We start from the raw sequence: 19,997 nt of genomic DNA on the forward strand, positions 1-19,997 counted from the left end.
CTCAACCCCCCCCGCCAAGACAGTTTCTTAGTTCTTCAGCTGAATCAAGATCTTATTCTGAGCAGACACTTCTGTGTCTATATCCCTTGGAGAACTAGAATTTGGGGGCTTGGTGCATATGCCACGGATGACTGGTCTCCGCTAAGGGGAAAGGGAAATGGAAGGATACTGCTCCCTCTCGGTGAGCTTGTGCATGGTAATTCCCAATCTGACTTTAGGTCCAAGATGGTGTACCAGCATGCTTCCCCTAGCTTAATTACCAGCTTAGATCTTGTATCGCTGCACCGTCAGGACTTGGAGTGCCTGATACACTCTGCCCCAAAACCTTCCCTGGGACCCCAAGACCCAGACCCCTGGATCTTACAAGGAAAGTAAACCTTTCCCTCACCAGTGCCTCTCCTAGGCTTTCCTCCCTGGGTTACCCTGGAGATCACTGTGATTCAAACTCTTGAATCTTAAAAGGAGAATGTCCTTACCCCCTCCCGTTTCCCCTCACAGAGGCATACAGATTCAAGCTCCGTGAATCTAAAAACACAGAGGAAATTTACCTTCCCCTCTCGCTTCTCTCCCTTCTCCCCCAGTTCCTGATGAGTAAGACTCAGTTCTTTGAGCCTTAACAAGGGGAAAATTAATGGTCTTTTAAAGAGAAAAACTTTTATAAAGAAAGAGAGTAAAGTAATCACTGTAAATTCAAGATGGAATATTACGGGTCTTTCAGCTTATAGAAACTAGAGAGAAGCCTCCTCAACAGAAATACAATTAAATGCTTCCAAGCAAATACACATAAAACTCTACACAGCAAAACACATTTGCAAATAAAGAAAACAATTAAAAGACTATACCACCTTTCAACGTTGTACTATTAATTTAAACAGAAAATTAGAGGGCTGTAGTACATGTGGTCCTCTCAAGAACCAGAGGAACAACAGACAAAGAACAAAGAACACACCCAAGCTCTCCCTCCCATGATTTGATAAGTGTGTCTTGTCTCCTGATTTGGTCCCTGAGGGTTGTTTGTTAACCTTTACAGGTGAAAGCAATTAACCTTAGCTATCTGTTATATGACAGCTGACTCAGGGAGCGGCAAGAACGCAAGCCAGAAGAGCACGGTCTTGTGCCTATGCCTTTAAGGCTGCAGAGTAGCTAAAGTTTAGCATTAAGTGCGCACTATAGACGGTCCTTCGACTTAGGAACTCGCCCTGAGGTGTGCCCCCCGCCCCCGTGGCAGCTCCCCACCCCCTGGCCCAGGGAGCCCTGCGGTACCTCCCTACCCCAGCTCACCTCTGCTCCATGTCCTCCCCAAGCACGCTGTCCTGCTCTAATTCTCCTCCCAGGCTTGCAGCACCAAACAGCTGATTGACGCTGCAAACCTGAGAGGCGGGAGAAGTGAAGCAGCGACTGCGCAGTGGAACCCCAGGGCTGCTGGTGGCGCACTGACCCAGGGGAACCCCTGGGTTGCAAGCTGCCGGTGGTGGCGTGCTGACCCAGGGGAACCCCTGGGCTGCTGGTGACGCGCTGACCCAGGGGAAGCCCTGGGCTGCCGGTGGCAGCTCAGACTCCCTCTCCCTCAGTGGCAGCTGAAATGCTTAAAAAAAAATTGGGGGGCACCGCTTTTTGGCGCCCCCAAATCTTAGCGCCCTAGGCAACCGCCTAGTCCGCCTAAATGGTAGCACCGACCCTGCTGGGATGGCATCTGGAGTCGCCTTTTATCGGAGTGTGTTTGACTCTGACAGTTATGTTCGTTGGAGTCTTTGCTTCTCCCAAAGCCGCCTGGGTGCAGGAGTGGCGCCAGGGTTTTCGGCGCCCGAGGCAGAGGTCCTTCCGTGCTCCCGGTCGTTGGTGGCAATTCTGCAGGGGGAGGTCCTTCCGCGGCTCCCGGTCTTCGGGGCACTTTGGTGGCGGGTCCCGGAGTGAGTGAAGGACCCGCCGCAGAATTGCCGACGATGACCCGGAGTGCGGAAGTACCCCCCGCCGCCAAATTGCTGCCAAGGGTGGCAAAATGCCGGCCCCCCAAATCCTAGCACCCTAGGCGACCGCCTAAGTCGCCTAACTGGAAGCGCTGGCCCTGCCTACCTGGGGTTTTCCTTTCTTCTTAAGAATATAAATTTAGGGCTGGGCTTCCTCTATTTTGAGAAGATATGGTCAGAAAACATTTTGGTTTCCAGTTGATCTCTGAATTCTAAATCTTGATGAAAATGTCTATTGAAATTTGAAAAAAATGTAGACCATCTCTGTATATGGTCAAAAACAGCAAGGAGGGGAAGTTCATGGAAAATTGTTTTATTTTTTTTCTTTCCAGTTTTCATTGAAACTTCAAAATTAAAAAAAATGTTGACCATCTCTGTTCTTGAGTTGTCTTTGTTCAGGATTCTCTTGGAAAGGCCTCCTGTCTTAAACCTTGGCCTCTCTCAAGTCTTATGAACTCTCCAGTTTTTACCCTCCTGAGTTGGAGCTAATGAACTTCACCTGCACTGGTTGCTGGATGGGTCAGCAGAACCTCTCTGCATCATCATGTTGGATCATGTGGCATCATGTCACATGGTGGAACAATGGTCAAGGGAGGTGGAAACAATTAATTTTAGGAACTGTACCCTGGTAGGATGGGCTGTTCTTTCCTGTTGGATTAAAGGAGTCAGACAAAGCTGTGTAGCATGCAAATCCGGATTGGATTTGCTGTTACAGCTTCGTTAGCTTCATAATTAAACTCTAACCACTAAAGATATCAATCTTCTTGTATTTTTAAACCCATCTATCTCCCCATACATCTGCCCAAACACATGGCAGGTTTATGAAAAGATATTATGGGACCCAGAGATAATGATTCTCAGTTTCATCTCAGAAAAGCTCTCAGGTATGAAACTAAGGAACCATGTGTCCATTCAGACCAATATCAGTGACATCCATGTCTTGTGATGGATTGCACACACCTGTGATAAAGTGCGGGGACTGGTCCTCAATAATCAAATGATGAAGTCCAATCCTATTTTCCCCTCCCCTGGCGTAAGTGTTCAGGGGCAGGGCTATAAAAGTAGCTGCTTTGAGAGGATGATGGTGAGGATGCCTTTGGGGAGGCTGGGTACCTAGAGCAAAGTTCACCCCCAAGCTGGAGCAGTTTTCTTTTTCCTTTTCTGCCTATGTTAAGTTACTTTGCTATCTTGTTTATGAACATCCCATGAAGAAAGAACCCTGTAGACTGCAACTGTATTTTTTTCTGCTGAATCATCCCACCACTTTATTATACCATAAATACAGATCTCAGTTCATATACACACAGTATCATTGTATCAAATGGGAGATGGTCACAGAGGTGAGCTTATCTCTTCTTGAGGGGCTGTAAAACCAGCACATTGCACTGCAACCCTGCCATGTTAAGTGATGTGGGGAGGGTTTGTACCACGTGCAGTCAAAGTGTGTTGGCTTTTTCCTGTAAGGATAAGTCATCGCCTCAGTCTAAAGATCTCAGTTGTAACATACTGTTTCTCATATGCACTAGGATTCCTGCCACGTTGAGCTCCATCTATTGTATAGCTATGTTAGTCTTATCATCTGGGATGAGCTGTAACCAGAGTACTCAATTCAATCCCTTCTATTCCCACTGGAACTTCTGAACTTGGGAAGAGTCCAGAACCACGTACAAACTTTGCCACTCAGCACTGTCTCTGATTACAGTATGGTGTACATGCAGTGCAGGACTTCCCACAATCAAACAGGCTCATCGACCCCAGCACAGGGACTCCACTCACACCACTGACCAAACACTACCAGTAGTAGGTACCACACGCCCTAGCAGCAGATTGGGCACTATGTGAGAGCAACAAGGGACATTCTAGGTCAGTTATTTCTTTATAAAGCTGTGTGACAGCTGAAAAAATGTATTTGCAAATGTGCGTTTTAGCAGAAACTTGAAATTTCATTTTTTCTCTCTTTGAAATCCCCTCTATTTTCTTTTTGTGAATGACTGATTTTTTTTTTCTATGAGACTGTTTGTGGAAAGCCAGTTTGTCCCAAGTATGGGTGTTCTCGTTGGTAGTGGTAGCAGTACTGGCACAATGTGTGTGTTTAATCATTTGTACTAGCAACATCATAAGTACCTGTGCATGTGTCTTTTCATGCAGTAATGTGAATACTTGTGCAAACATGTTTACACAAGTATTCTTACTACTTATTAGCATTCTGGTCCTGCTTACAGAAGTGTCAGTTATACAATCAAGGAGCAGAAACTATATCATTCGACTCAGTACAACTAGTGAAACCTCAACACCATAATTGTGACTACTGGTTTGCAAGCAAAGTATGAACTTTTTATATATATATTCATTAAAAGATTTCAAACAATGGCCACATTTGTAAAAATGGATGATTTGTGAATATCAAGAGGGGGTTATCTATGAGGAAGAAGTTGTTGGCTACTAATAGTTTGCCCAGCTTGACTTCCGAAAGCCTGGGTTTATTTGCTTGCTGAGCAATGACAGGAAGAGAGGACTGTTTGTAATTTTAGCATATTCCATTAGTGAGAGGTTTTCTTGACAAGGTTTCATGCATCCATGTTCTTCCTGAACGTAGAAAGGGCTATTTAAAATTTAAAAGGCCCTAGTTAAGTGCTCTTGTGGAATGCAGATTGACCCACATGCTTCTTGTTGTACTTTCCACCGGGGAAGGAGGCAAGAGGGGAAAGGAGAGAAGGAGGGAGAGTTTACTTAGGCACTTGAAGAGTCAAATCAATTTCAATAGCAATTCCCTGACTCCGCTTATTTAAATATTTACTGGATAAAATGAGCAAAAAAGTGCATCTGGAAATAGATGCTTCCTGGTGGCATTGGCTCTTTCTTTGTACGCTGCTGACATGAGGAGGAAAGACTCCCAGGTGGGCATTTTGATTTGAACACTGATCTCAGTTTCATGTTGAGCTCCACAATAATATCCTATAGGAGATTTGAAATGGTTTCAGCCAGGAACAAAATCCCACCATATATTTTCATCTTATCCTTTTCTTCAATAAATTAAAAGCTTATTGGGAGAGTAGCCACTTATCAGCATGCCTGAGCTGGGAGTAATGGAAACTTGCACTGCACTTGCTTGTACTATGACTGACTGAAGCCAGCGCTGTTTGTTCCTCACTTTCAGAATCACTGAACTCATAACAAACTTGTTGGAATATGAGTTAGAAAAGTGAATGTGAATTTGAGGCAATTTCTTCCTTTCCCCATTTCCTTTGTTGTCTTCTGTGTTGTTGGCTGGGTGAGCAGATATGCACCTCAGAGACTGCCCCCCCCTACTAATGCTGGTCACATAAAGTTAACGCTGACACTTATGAAACCTCCCAGAGAGCACCCTCTACCAGCAGCCCTCGCAGGAGGCTGTGTGAAGTGTTTCACCAGCCACTGCTCTAGGGAGTGTGCCAAAAACTGTGGGATATGTACACAGAGGGCAGCATGGCAGCAACACTGCAGCAAGTGTGGATGCAGCACAAAGCTTCAATCTACTTCAGCTAAATGGATAAAAGCCAATTGTAAACTGACATAAGTGTGTCCACTTAAGAATTTGCTCTGGTTTAATTAAATCAATTTTAAAACCAGTTTTAGTTAAACAGGAGCAACTCTTGTGCATAGATGCGCCCTGGGACTAGGCCTTGCTGTAGGTGGAGGGTGCCTTGCAGCAGTTGAACTGCACCACCCCTACAACCCAGATTAGGGGTTGACCATCCATACTTCAGTTCCTCTCCACTGCCCTGCATGTGAGCACCAGGGTGTTGCAAGGTATTGCGGGTGGGAACAAAAAGGAGAAAAGTGGGATTCAAAAGGAGTGAGAACCTATATGAGGACAAAATTTCTGATAGTAGAGGGTCCTTTTAATCCAGGAGACAAAGGCATAAGGAGGTCCAATGGCTGGAAGTGGAAAACTAGATAAATTAGGCACACATTTTTAACATTAAGGGTAATTAACCATTCCAGTTAGGGACATGGTGGATTCTCAGTCGCTTGAAGTATTAAAATCAAGAGCAGATGTCTTTCTACAAAATATACTGTAGTTCAAGTGCTAGGCTTGTTGCAGGAATCACTGGGTGAAGTACTATGGCCTGTGTTATGCAGGAGGTCAGACGAGATGATCAGAATGATTCCTGCTGGCCTTCAAACCTGTGAAGTTATGAATGTGACAGATTGAATAAGTGTGGCAGAAAGAGTGAGGGGGAGATATGCGGAAGAGAACTAGAGAGGCGATGGGAATAAGAACAAGCAAGGGGAAGAAGAGTGGAGAAAGGAGCAGGGGAGAAGGGTGTGGGGAAAGAAAAGGAAGACAAAAGCATACAAAATACAAGAAGGAGTCGACAGCTGTTACTCCTGTCCTTGCCTCAGTCTCCAGCTGCCAAACCTTTCTGTTCACTGACCTCCCTGAACCCTGCTAAAACAGTACTCTCTGAGCCCTCATCCACAGAACAGGTGTCCTGGTTTTTCACCTTGAACATCTATTCATAAGTATATTTGCTTTATTTTTAATATAAATATAGGCCCAAACTGTGAAACTATTGTTGAGCATTTGGAACAATTCAAATTCAGGCAGGCCACAGTTTCAGAGGGACCTTTCCAACATTTTTATGTACAAATTTATCTATCACACTGTTTTAGTTCAGGCTTTCTGACAGTTCACGTTCTTCTGACAGTATCACAAATCCTGAGAGTCTTTCCTGATTCCTCGTCGATCTCAGTTTAAGTTTCATAAAGCTATGTGGGAACCCCCATAATGGACAAGAAAATGTGCGGCACAACAGACAGCTGCAGTCTATTCTTCACAATCAAATTAATTTTCTTGCGGTGATGAATGTGTAGCTTGTATCATTTCAGCAAGGCTTTCATAAGTGCCAGTGTCAGAATGATTATTGTTGTCCATTAGTATTTCGTTGAGTGCACCTCATCAGAGCTAGGTGTAGCAATTATGGGAGGACTGCAGAGCAAGGGATTTTTGCTACTTCTTCACTGTAAAGGACTCCTGTCCACTATCAGAGCTAGCTAAATGATAACATTTCGCCAGTGAAAAATTTAGATCTTGCGGGGGGAGGAATTCATCCCAAATCAGGATGAAAAGTAAAAATCTTGATATTTTTTTACTGGAAGAAACATTCTGAAAAATTCAATTTCAGGCAAATTGAAATGGAATTTTTTTTGGCTGCTCCCAGGTGCCTGCCTCCCTGGACCACTGCCTCCCTGTGCCACAAAACTCCCCTGTCTGGCTGCTGGGTGGGGAGTAGGCAGCCCTGGGAAGCAGTTACACAGGGAGTCGGAGAGCCTGTGTAGTTTCTGTCAAACTGTTTGATGGAATTAATACATTCCCACAGATTGCTTTGATTCCATCAAATCAGCATTTTCCAGTGGAAAAGTGTTCCATTGGAAAATATTTGTCTAGGTCTAAACACTATATGTGGCAAGCCACCGAAGGCCCTGGGAAGTGTGAATGAGTATTCTTTGACATAAACTACCAACCGAACTAACAAATGTGTCTTATATGCTCCCCCACTTACCATATTGTCTGTGCACCTCCACAATCTGTGATATATTTACCCTCACAACATAATGGATAGGGCTGTGCTATTAGCCCCATTTTACCGATGGAGAACTGATTCACAGAGGGGGTAAATGACTCTCGTGACGTCCCACGGGTAGTTTGGGGCACAGCAGGAATTGAAACCTGGTCTCCCTAACCACTGGATCATCTTTCCATGTGCATATGTTGTGGGGGGGGAAGGGGGGGGCGGAGTTTAGGCACTGTCTCACCAGCCTCTTTCTACAGAAGTGGTGCCCATTTGTGCTGGTGTCTGTGCACATTTGCCAAGATATAGTGAAATATTTTGGAGAGAGCATTGGCCCAAGTCAGATGGGGCTTGGGGTGAGAGCTGAGTGGAGGATTTTGTGTGCATTTGGTAAATTTGGGGACTTAGGACATGTCTATGTGGGGAGTTATCGTGCGACAAACTGGGATGTAAATCTACAGTTTGACACAGCAGTAGATCAAAGTGCACTAGAGGAGGTTTAGTACTCAGTAGCAGGGTGCGCACTCCAGCTAGTGTGTGTCAGGCTACAGTGCTGTAGATTTACACCAACGTCTGCTCTAACTGTCCATATAGACAAAGCCTTATGTAGCACTTTGCAAACATGAAATACTTAATTTCCTCAAAACACATTTGATGTAAGTAAATGTGTCCATTTTTATGGATGTGCAAGAGGAAGTACAGAGAGGACAAGGCAGACACTGTCATACCTGCACGTATAAATTTAGGCAGTTAGTTAAGAACTGAGGGTGAAATCCTCACCCCCTTGAAATCAGTAGGTTTTCCATTGAGTGCCATAGCATCAGGATTTCACCTCTAAATTTTTCAGAGGCGCTGAGCATTCACCGCTCCATTAGTATATGTGGGAACTGTGGGCACTTGATCACTCTGGATTTACGTGCTTAACTCCAGGCACCCAAATAAGTCCATATAAAAAGTGTCAGATCAGGGATTAGACCAGGGGTGGGCAAACTTTTTGACCTGAGGCCACATAGGGGTTGCAAAACTGTATGGAGGGCTGGGTAGGGAAGTCCGTGCCTCTGCAAACAGCCTGGCTTCCACCCCTTATCCACCCCCTCCCACTTCCCACCCCCGACTGCCCCCTTCAGATCCCCATCCAACCCCCCCCAGGCTCCTTGTCCCCTGACCGTCATCTCCCAGGACCCTCTGCCGCTAATCATCCCCCAGGGACCCCACCTCCTAGCCAAGCCCCCTGCTTCCTGACTGCCCTGCCCCCTGACAAGCCTCCTGGGACTCCCACGCCTATCCAACTCCCACCCCTGTTCCCTGACCGCCTCCGCCCCTGAATCTCCACCCCATCCAACCACCCCTGCTCCCTATCCTCTGTCTGCCCCCTTTCCATGCCAGACCCAGCCACACCATCATGCTGCCTGGCAAGGATGGCAGGCCAGAGCGCTGGTGGCATGGCGCACTAAGGCCGTGAGGGACGGGGGACAGTAGGGGAGGGGCCGGGGGCTAGCCTCCCCAGCCAGGAGCTCAAGAGCCAGGCAGGAGGGTCCCGCGGGCCGTAGTTTGCCCACCTGTGGATTAGGCCCTTATTTAGTTCATATTCCGTCCTCACTTTCAGGCTGTTAACTGCCCCTCTTTGTGGCAAATTGTTGTGCTGACTCAGCCTCTGGCAGCCAGCCACAATGGAGCTTGTGGTATCTGTAGTTTCATCAGTGGTAGACTGAGCAGCACTGCCTCCTACTGTTGTGAAGTAATTTGAGGACTTCTGAAAAAATCAAAGGGCCTAGGATTTTGTTTGTAACAGGCCCCAAAGGCTAGCCCTGTGTGGCTTTCAGAGAACTGTGAATAATCGGAGATCTTTAGGAAGAATCAGTGGCACACTTTCAACACTTTTGTTACATTTTCAAAGCTGGATGCTTACTTTTGTTTTCATTGCAAATCAAGATTTTTTCCTTTGTTTCTAGTTCTTCTGAAATGGGAAGGACTTGTAGCCACAGACTTTGTGGTCCTACAAAGAGCAGTGCTGGTAGTGATCAAATAATGAATGTCACAAATCAGTTTCAGCGCTAATCCCATGATTTCATACACTCATAACTTTCTGGAAAAAAAAAATCTTTGGGGGCTGCCTTTCTTCACCTCCCCTCTCTCCATCCCCTCCCCAGGTTTGGTCTTCAGCCAAAGGTGAAAAATCTCTTCATCCATTTGAACACATTTTTTCCATTTTCAAAAAATGATTGAGGCATTTCCCCCGACACACACACACTCACATACACAGTTTAAGAACAGCTGTAGTTTGAAATCTGGGGCCAGGTCCTCATCTAGTATAAATTTCCATTGACCTCAATAGTTCCACTTCAGTTTAGACCAGTTGAGAATGTGGCACGTGGCCTATAAATCATGCACACTGACGAGTACAACCATGACCAGTTGGGAAACATAGACTGCATATTAAGAAAGTTACAAGTGGCTAAAAGTTGGCAATAGCTGTTTCACAGTAGAATATTCTGTAATGGCTGAATGCCCAGGTTTAGAAAGAGGTATTGCACGTGTCTGTGTGCTTCCAGAATTGTGACCTATCAGTGAATGTTGTTAGGTGTTTAAGCTCTCATGCCTGGTTTAAGCGCTTACTTCACTTAAGAGGAATCTCAGCCCGGTGCATTGCAGTGTGTGGCCCTGTGTATGACTTAGGCCTAAGGTGACCATATTTTCAGAATAAAAAAAATGGGATAACTTTTGTTTGTAATATTTTTAGGGTTGTCAAATAGTCATAAGAATTATACTTTCTTAATAAAAAAATGTGCTGGTATCATTACTGCCAGCTGCTGACTCAACTGCTGACACGTGGACATTTCTCACAGTACAGTTCCAGTAACTTAGTGCTCTGAATGAGTATCATGGAACTCTGAGTAAGTCTCATGAGCACTTGCTTTGGGGAATAGAACAGGTTTGACTCTACATTCATTTGACTTTTCTATTCATTCCAAACTCTGTTCACCACACTGAACATTCATTCCAGTGGTTCCTTGTAAACACAGCACATTCTACTTTATATCCTGTTGCATCTTGAACAAACATTTTATAGGTATAAACACATCAAACAATTTGGTCATTGCAGATGTACTGAGGAAAAGATCCTGGGATACTTGGACATCATAGAATCATAGGGCTGGAAGGGACCTTCGAGAGGCCATCAAGTCCAGTCTTTGTTTTGGGGCAGAACTACAACCTAGATCATCCTTGACAGGTGGTTGTCTAATCTGTTCTTAAAAACCTCCAGTGATGGGGATTACACAGCCTCCCTGGGAAGCCAATTCCAGAACTTAACTATCCTCATAGTTAGAAAGTCTTTCTAATATTTAACATAAATCTTCCTTGCTATAAATTATGCCCGTTACTTTTTGTCCTACCTGCAGTGGACTGGGAGAACAACTGATCTCTCTCCCCTTTATAATATCTCTTTAATATGTGACCTAGCTTAACAATGACTGAAAGTCACATTTTACAAGTGGCCATTTCTTGGCTGTTTGGGAGAATGTGTGGAGTGAGTTGTTGGGTCTCCCTTCAGTTCCTAGAGGGCAGTTGTCCACATCATACAAACTACCATCACAACTGGTTCTAGTTAGTTGCCTTGTTAGCAATGTCAATAGACAAACCAAAGGCAAAACACACATCTGTGCATGTTAATTAGTGAATGCCTTCAATTTTCACTGATTACAGGGAAAGTTAAGGGCACTCCAGCATTTCAGAAGATCAGTCTCTGAATATCTATGGAGACTGAACTTGTCTGTTTCTTTCTCTCTTTCACTCTTCTTGCCAAACCTATCATACTCTATCTCAGATAACTCTTCAGTGCCCATTAGCATGGTACTTTAGCACTGTAAGGCCATGTCTACACTATAAACTTTGGTTGAGACAAGTTATGTCAGCATAAAGCTGCCACAGTAAATATATCACATACGCACTTGCATACTTGGATCCTTGTGTCAGCACTGCACGTACACACAAGGAGTGCTTGTATCAATGCAGAGTGTGGTGCACCATGGGAAGGTTTCCCAGTGTGCAATGAGACACCATCCAATGTGGTGTCTTTTGGGAAGTTTTGGCAATGCATGGTGGGGTATAAATATGTCATCTAGGGGTGCTTGAAAGGAAAGGGTCAACTTCCCAGCATGCAAGCATCTCCATCCCATAATGTCATCTATATTCCATAGGTTTTGCGCCTTTTTAAAAAATCCCATGAACCAACACAGTCCTCCTCGCTGTCCACCATCTCTGACAGAAGCTTGGAGCCTGCACAGCTTTGCACCATTGTCATGGCAAACACAGGATCTAAATCCTCCAGTATTTGCAGAGGTGCAGGAAGAACCACAGCACTGGAGGACATGACGATTTCTTGGAGAACAAATTACTGAGGGACATAGGAAGAACCAACTCAAGGTTGTTGGTAGTATTTACAGAGCAGCTGTAGGTGGTGGAGTGTCACTTCTGGGCTCGAGAAAGGAGCACTGACTGTTGGGATCCCATCATAATGCAGGCATGGGATGATCAATAGTGGCTGTAGAACTTTTGAAACTGCAAGGCCACATTCGTGGATCTATGCAATGAGTTCACCCCATCCCTTCAGCATAGGGACAGCCAATTTGGAGCTGTGCTGACAGTGAGGAAGTGAGTGATGATTGCACTGTGGAAACTTGCAGTGCTGGATTGCTACTGGTCTGTGGGAAATCATTTTGGAGTTGGAAAATCCACTGTGGGAGCCATTGTCATGCAAGAATGCAGGGCCATTAGTCATCTCCTTCTACGCAGGACTGTGACCTTCAGCAATGTGCAGGGCATAGTGGATGGATTTGCAGCAGTGGGGTTCCTGAACTGTGGTGGAGCAATAGACAGCGCACATCTCCCTATCTTGGCACCAGATTACCTTGCCACAGAGTACATCAACAGAAAGGACTACTTTTCTATGGTAATGCAAGTGTCGGTGGATCACCAGGGATGTTTTACTGACATCACTAATGGCTGATCAGGGAAGGTGCATGACGCTTGCATTTTTAAGAACACTGAACTGTTCAGAAAGCTACAAACAGGCACTTTCTTTCCCGAGTGGCATATTACCATTGGCGATCTTGAAGTGCCAGTAATCATCATGGGTGAACCAACCTATCCATTACTCGTAAAGCCATACACTGGCCACCTGGATGGCACCTAGGAACGACTCAGCTACCAGTGCAGCAGGTGCAGGATGACAGTTGAACGTGTTCTTGGTAGATTAAAGTGTTGCTAACATTGTTTATTTACAAGGTTGGATCTCCATGGGGAAAAAATATCCTAATGGTTATAACTGCCTGCTGTGTCCTGCATAATATCTGTGAAGCAAAGAGGGGAAAATTTGCTGCTGGGTTGGAGGGGCTCTCTGCTGAGACTATCTAGACACGAGGTCTATTAGAAGAGCTCAAAGCAGAGCTATACAGCTCAGGGAGGCTTTGAAAGAGCACTTTAACAGTGAGCCACGGGAATGTATTGTGGTGGACTGTGCTCTCTCTGGCCCTGCTATTTTGGGGCCTGTTAGGAATTGTGTGGTGGTCAGTGCACATTTATTAATACAACACTGTCAATGCACCTGTTAAGTTTGCAGAGCTTGTAGTACATTTTATGGTTATTGTATTTTGTCACTGATCCTCTGAGTTCTCATGCTGTACAGTAGTAAGTAAGTGGGTGCTTTCAGAACTGGTAGGCACTCAGCAGCATATGCTGTGCACTAATAAAGATGAATTATTTTCCAAATAATAGAATTTTATTCAGTAACAAAACCAGGGCAAAAAAAATCTGAGCAATTTAAAAGCAAATTTATTAAAAACTTAACAAATTAATGGAACAGAACTTAATTGGGGAAAGAACTTTCATGTTTATTTTACCTACACATACACTGACCTGTGAAAACCATAGTTGCTGCATGTGATGTTCTAGTTGTCCTTAATATCCTGTGGGATGGAATAATAGGGGTAATGATACCACATGAAATGGTGAGGGAGTGATGTAGGGAGGCCCTAGACTGGAGTTCTCTGTGGACTGTAAAGGGAAATGAACCTGGATTGTTGAACATGTAGGCCCACAAGACTCTGTAACATCAGTCTGCTGTTTGCTCCCAGAGAAGCCCTATTATGTCCCGGTGCACCTCCCTCTCCCTTTTCTGCTGGGACTCCTGGGCCTTTCTCCTGTTAGCTCTTTCCTGCTCCAGGCCATCTGCAATGTCTGTCCTCCAGGCCCCTTGTGCTCACTCTGATTTAGCACTGGCTTGCAGGATGTCTCTCAATATGTCAGCCTGAGTCCTCTTCTTTCTCCTCCTTATCTGGCTGAGGCATTCCACAGGTGTGGAGGAAGAACACTTGAAGGCTGCAATGGCAGCTGCTGCAGATTAAACATGTGCCATAGTCAGTATAGTCACAATGGAGAGTGACAGTTAAGGTTAAGAACTCCCTTCCCTTGCTCCCCTAAAGCATTAAGACATGCTCACTGACACTTCTGCTTTGGCGTGCTTGTGCAGGGCACCACTCACAGCACCAGTCATGGTAAGTGTGGCTCACCAGGTGTGAGGGAAATGAGGAGAGAATTTCTTGGTTGCATAAAACTATGAGTGTGGGGCAATGGCACTGAATACTGGGACCGTTTTCCATCTATCTAACTTCTGAAGGTAACAAAGGCACAGAGCACAGCTGCTACTAGAGTCCAAAAGCTGCCCAGGCCTGTATGCTACTAGCCTGTGTACTGCAATAGTCCCTGCCAAACTTATCGCAGGGTGGCGTGGGAATGTGTCCTACCACAGAGGAAGAAATAAGACCGCCATCCCTAGAAACCTTCGGGAGAGGACAGCACAGTCCCTCCATGGAAGATTCACTCAGATTTTTCAAGGGAGTTTAAAGGACATGCCTGTGTACATAAACAAATTGCTCTGCATGCCATATGCTCCCACTCTCTGACAGGACAATGAAAAGCAGATAACAACTGTACCTCTGTTTATTGTACCACTACCTCTTCTAGCACAAATAAACCAATGAAAAGTCGAAAGCCATGTCCTGTTAAATTGGGAGCACCATCACTGTAATGGGAAATAAATGTACACAGTTACACAAGGATCCTTTCCCTGCATCAGGCTCACCCATGCTCGACTGATTAGTCTGCTATGGCATCTCAAACAGGTCCTGACTTGCAGTATTACTGGACCCCCCGATCACATGTCTCTCATCTTCCTCCTTGTCATCCTCCATGTTCTTCTCATCCTCGCTGTTCATGCCAGAGCCTGTAGCTCGGGCTCCTCAGAAGTATCCACAGTGGTTTGCAGGATGATGGTGGGGATTCTGCCAAGTAAGCAGCTCTTTGTAAAAATGGCAGGTGTGCAGCTTAGCACCAGTGTGACTCATCGGCTCCCCAGTCTTCTGATACGCCTGCTGCAGTTCCTTTGCTTTCACGTGCCACTGCTGTTCTCTCTTGTACCCCTTCTCCTCCATCCTCATAGATGTCCACATTTCAGTGGCTGATATGTAACTCTGTTTGCTCAGCCTCTTCTCCCCACAGACCAAGGAGATGCAATATCTCCTTTCTACTCCTGGCCACAGCACAATTGGACCATGTATTGGCACAGTTAGCTGGGCGTTTGTATGCAACTGTGGAGAGCTGCTAGGTGTGCTCGCCAAGCTGTACAATCAGGATCAGGCATTTCAGAAATGTATGGGACTTTAAAAAGGACAGGGGCTTTCTGATATATCTGACCCCTGGGCAATGAAGTTCACAGTTGCAACCACAGCTATCAGTGTGGGGCATTGTGGGACAGATGCTGGGACTGCTGGGATTACTATCAGTAATGCAGTGTCTACACTCATGCTGCGTTGACCTCAGTACATCGACCATGGGTGATGTACTGTGACCTCAGTACATCACTCAGGGAGGTGGTGTTACTGCATCGCTGTAATGGGGCACTTATATCAGTGGCAGGCAAATTTAAGTGTAGATACCCACACAACTAGGTTGGTGCAAGGAGGCTTACATTGACCTAACTTTGTAGTGTTGACCAGCCCTAAGCAATGGTCCCACCAGATCACTGTTGAGAGGCGTTAGCAGTAGTGTGAGAGAAGCTGGCCCTGCCCCGCCTGTGCCATACCTGTACTGTAAGTTAACAGAATTTTGGAGTCTGGGATTGTGAATCCTGCACCAAGTGCTAGGAAATCGTTTTAAAAGATGCTAAGCAGATTTGTGGTATCCATGCTCTGATTATCTCTGCATGAAATTTCCCTCAAGATTTTGTACTGTTTCTTTATCTGCTTCCAGCAGGGGGAGATGGGTCCAGAGAGCATTTCTACTGGGAAAACAGAAGGACTGTGATATATTTTAATTGTGAGGCACTCTCTGAGATTTTATGTATGGTTCCAGGTTGTTTGGTTGTTTCTGTCCCTCTCTCTTGCATCCATTTACCTATAATAATAAATAAAACTGACCAGCCTTGAGGGATTTTACTTGTTTCAGAGTTCGAGATACTGGAGTGAATTTCTTCCCCAGCCCGCATTTTATGGTGATGATTATTAAATAGTTACACAATGGTACTGCCCATAGGCCTCAGTCAGGACTGGGGATGCTTGTGCTAGGCACTATATAAATACATGGGAAGATGAGAGTTCCCAGTCACTCTTTCCCTTGCAGTTTCATCTCGGGGGAACTGGTCTCTTGCTGCAACCCTCCTCCATTATTGCCCATGCAGTTCCATCTCCTGGGGAAAGTTGGGGGTTGCCAGGGGATTTGACTTTCACTCTGAGTCCCTGAGGTGACCAGAACCTTCTGGATGGTCTTGGTTCTCTCTCTGTCCCTGGTGGGGGGCCCTCTCTCAATTTTTAATTGTATGGGGATTTGGGGTGTCATGTGAACCCTGGGAATGATTTATTTCCTTTGCTCTTACTGATGCCCCCTCCATCATTTTCTCTATAAATCGAATTGATGCCACTCTTCATGAAGTACACCCTAAATATATTTAACTAAACATTGAATTTAGATTTAATGGGATAGATATTTTCATGTAGGTAAATACTAAGAGAAAAAGAAATATTTAGTGAGCTTTAGCATTGTGTGGCAGATGCTCCTCATGTTGCATAATTGTTAATCTTCAGCAAATATGTTTTCCTTACTCCACTGGCATTTACCTGACATACAATAGCACTTCTTAAATGTAAATGAAATGCATATGGGAGACCCTGTAAAAATAAGGTTGTATATCACATTTCTGTCTGTTTGGCATGAAGCGATGAATTCCACTATAGTCAACTTCATTACTATGCCAGCTCTCACCACAACAGTAAGCATCCTCACAGCCATGCCCAGGTCAATGCCAGCTGGGTAAACTTCCTCTCGGCAGTGCTCTGCCCATGCCTGCTTGGACACCAGCAGCGTGAGCTTCCTCGCAGAAGTGCCTTGGGAATAGCCTCTGAATTGAAGCTTTCTGGGGAGTTCTTTTTCAGCACCCTTGGGTCTTTTTCAGGACTAGGGTGAGGTTTGATGAGACCCCAGTGGTCTAGGCCTTCTCTCAGCAGTGCCCTGGTAGAGCCAGCCCCTTGCTGCAGCAGCTTGAGAGCATTAGTTCTCATTGTATTGGCTTAACCCTTTGGTTTCTGGTACCTTCTCCTTGTTGGTCCCATTGCCCTTAAGTTCCCCCAGAGGAATTCTCAGTCTCTTTCATCTCCTTGCTTGACTACAAAGAGCTAGTCTTTGCTGCTGCTGCTGCTGCTGCTGTCAAAGCTGTATCCGCTGTGAGGGGCCCAGACCCTTATTTCCTAGTGCTGGGAAAGTTAGGCCTGGTCTCCAGCACACATGGAGATTGTTTAAATACTCATAGGAAACCTTCAGCACAAAGGGGACAAGGGGCTGTTGACACCCCCCCCACACACACACACTTTGGGTCTCCCTTGTCCTCTGTAACTCTCCAGAAGTCTGACTCTTGGGAATAGAAAATATATAGGGGGCCAAATACTGACCCTCCCTTGGTAATGGGACTGCATGGGGCAGCAACTAACAGCCAGGCTGCTCTTCAGACCCTTCAGTTACCTGCTCTTCTCTTGTCACCCTTTCTATCTTCACCCTTCATTGCTGCTGCCTCCAGCCCCAGTGCATTAGCCCCTGAGCGTGTTACATGTGCAGCTGTAACTTGCCAGCCATCCCTAGGAGCAGCTCTTTCCATCCCTCCTCCTCTGTGCAGGGAGGAAGGAAGGCATTAGCAGTAAAACATACGGCTATTCCTCTCCATTAATTTAATCTCCCGTCTCTTGTGATGGTGATAGTATGTGAGCTAAGGGAGTGTTCCCCAGGTCGGCAAAGCTGCTGCAGGGATCAGGGATCAGCTGCCAGTGCTGACATTCGGGGAGGACAGACTGAGTATTCACACTGCGGGCAACTCAATATAAGCATTGTCTCCCGTTCATCCCTCAAAGGCCAGGGTGGGGGGGACTGTTTATCTGGTGCGGGAAAGAGCAAGAAGGAAAAAGCAAGATTTAGCCTGAAAAGTCAGTTGCCAAGAATGTTCCTCTTTAAATCAACTAGCTTCTGATTTCAGGCCACGCTGCCAAGTTCTTTCTCCCCCTTTCTAGCCTTCTTTTAATATTCCCTGTATCTCTGCCTTCCTTTCCTCCCTGCCCCCTTTCCAGCATCTCTCCTCACTCTGTCTTCCTTTTTCAGCTCCCTGTTTTTCTTCCCCTTTTTCAGACTCCCTGCCTTCTTCCTCTCTCATCCCTCTGTTCCAGACTCCTTTCTTCCCCTCAATCTCCCCTTTCTCACTTTTCCCTGCTCCCTTTCTCATCCTCCTTGTCTCTCTCATCTCCCCTCCATCTTTCCTGTCTTCCTTCTCTTTATCCATACTTCTCCAGCCTCCTCCCCATCCTCCTTTTCCCAATGCCCTCCACCCTCCCTCTCATCTTTCCTTTCCAATCTCCTCTTCTTCCCTTTTCCCCTTTCTCCCTTTCTAGTCCCCCTTTTTTCCAGCCCCCTCTGTCCCCCACTCCTGCCCAGTCCCATAGCTCCCTAACTTAGGTCTCTTTCTAAGTTCCCAAGTCCCTCTTCTGAAGGATTCGGCCAGGCCTCAGATGGAGCTGTTGTCGTGACAACCTAAAGGAGCATCTGGCTTTGATGAGGGCTGGCTTCTGCTGAAGGGGGCAGTTGTGCGAAGAGGTGGGGGATGGGGTGTGTGTGCCGGGGTGAGAGGGGAGAAGCGGCAGGTGGGTTGCACGGGGTGAGGAAGACAGGAGATGCGGCTGTTCAAGGCTTCACAACCACCCCACCCCCCGTGCTCCTACTGTAGTGCTGAGCTTCTGTTTCACTAGTAAGGCTCCCTCCCTCCCCCTCCTTGCCTCACTCTGCCTGGGAAAGTGGGTTAGGAAGGGAGCTCAGTGCTCAGAGACTGCACAGCCACTCACAGGAGCAGGAGCATCTACACGCGGAGGGGAAGCACACAGGACTCTTTTTTCATTTTCCTTTTTTAACAATCACTCCAGACAGGCTTAATTATTTTTTACATCTGTTTTTTTTCCCCTCTTGCTTCATTTTGATCTCCTCCCCAAGCATCCCACACACTTCTCTTTTGTTGGAGTCTTTTGCTCAGACTTTTTGGAGAATTTTTATTTTAGCTAAGCCAGCACGAGACTGAAAGGACCGAGAGAAAGTGGCAGCTAAGAGAGACTGCAAAATCATCTCTTCCTGGGGTTCTCCGGCAGAGACAGTTGCACATTATTTTTACTGTGTTTTCACATACTGCTCTCTATCTAGCCATATACACGTGCAGAAGGAGAGAAGTACATACATTGAAACTCAAGCAGCCCAGCCATGGGAGGAAGGGCTCAGCCTGATCGGAAACAATTACCGTGGGTCCTACTGAGATTGCTTTGCCTTCTCCCTACAGGGCTGCCAGTCCGCAGCTTGGATTTTACCCGAGGCACCGATAACATCACCGTGAGGCAGGGGGATACGGCCATCCTCAGGTAGGGCATTTTGCCAACTTTTTCTTGTGTGTGTGTTGTTTACACCCTGAACTGTAGTAGTGATTGCTACTAGAATCGGGGCTGTGTGCATGTGTATTTCTGTACCTTAATGTCACCCAAAAGCTTCTGAAATTACCCCTCACTCCACCCTCTGGAAAAGAAGGTTTTATTGGGAAAAGGAAAATGTGCTCATGCACATGTGTGTTTCACTGGCCCCACAGTATCAATGGATAAATTGAAAGGGGTCCAGCTGTGCTTGCCAGATGTTCAACTGCTCTCTCAATACTCCATTTTACTCCTATGCAAAACTTTATCCACTGTGTTGCCAGAACTCTGATATGAGATCCTTTTGGAAGGTATGACTTCTATTTGTTTAGTACATTGGGGTGTCTCATTTTAAGGGCTGGCGAAGTAAAGAGGGTAACAACTCTGAGATCCATCTGAGTTATGTCTCTGGTCACTGTAATGACTTCCCTTCATAGCCG

At 45.9% G+C, this 19,997-nt stretch overlaps 1 protein-coding gene across 3 annotated transcripts in view; it reads left to right on the plus strand.

The window, feature by feature from the left end:
• LSAMP (limbic system associated membrane protein) overlaps positions 1 to 19,997 on the plus strand; it is a 1,403,745-nt gene that overhangs the window by 942,397 nt on the left and 441,351 nt on the right. For 2 of the 3 annotated variants that reach the window (XM_032776812.2, XM_032776814.2), the window contains exon 1: positions 18,936 to 19,512. In XM_032776812.2, the coding sequence (XP_032632703.1) occupies positions 19,358 to 19,512 (155 nt within the window). In that variant the 5' untranslated portion in view covers positions 18,936 to 19,357. Of the gene's footprint in view, positions 1 to 18,935; positions 19,513 to 19,997 lie in introns of those variants that run through there. The other variant, XM_032776813.1, reaches the window with a different exon arrangement.

This window comes from Chelonoidis abingdonii, chromosome 1, assembly GCF_003597395.2.
Source record: "Chelonoidis abingdonii isolate Lonesome George chromosome 1, CheloAbing_2.0, whole genome shotgun sequence".
NCBI lineage: Eukaryota > Metazoa > Chordata > Testudines > Testudinidae > Chelonoidis > Chelonoidis abingdonii.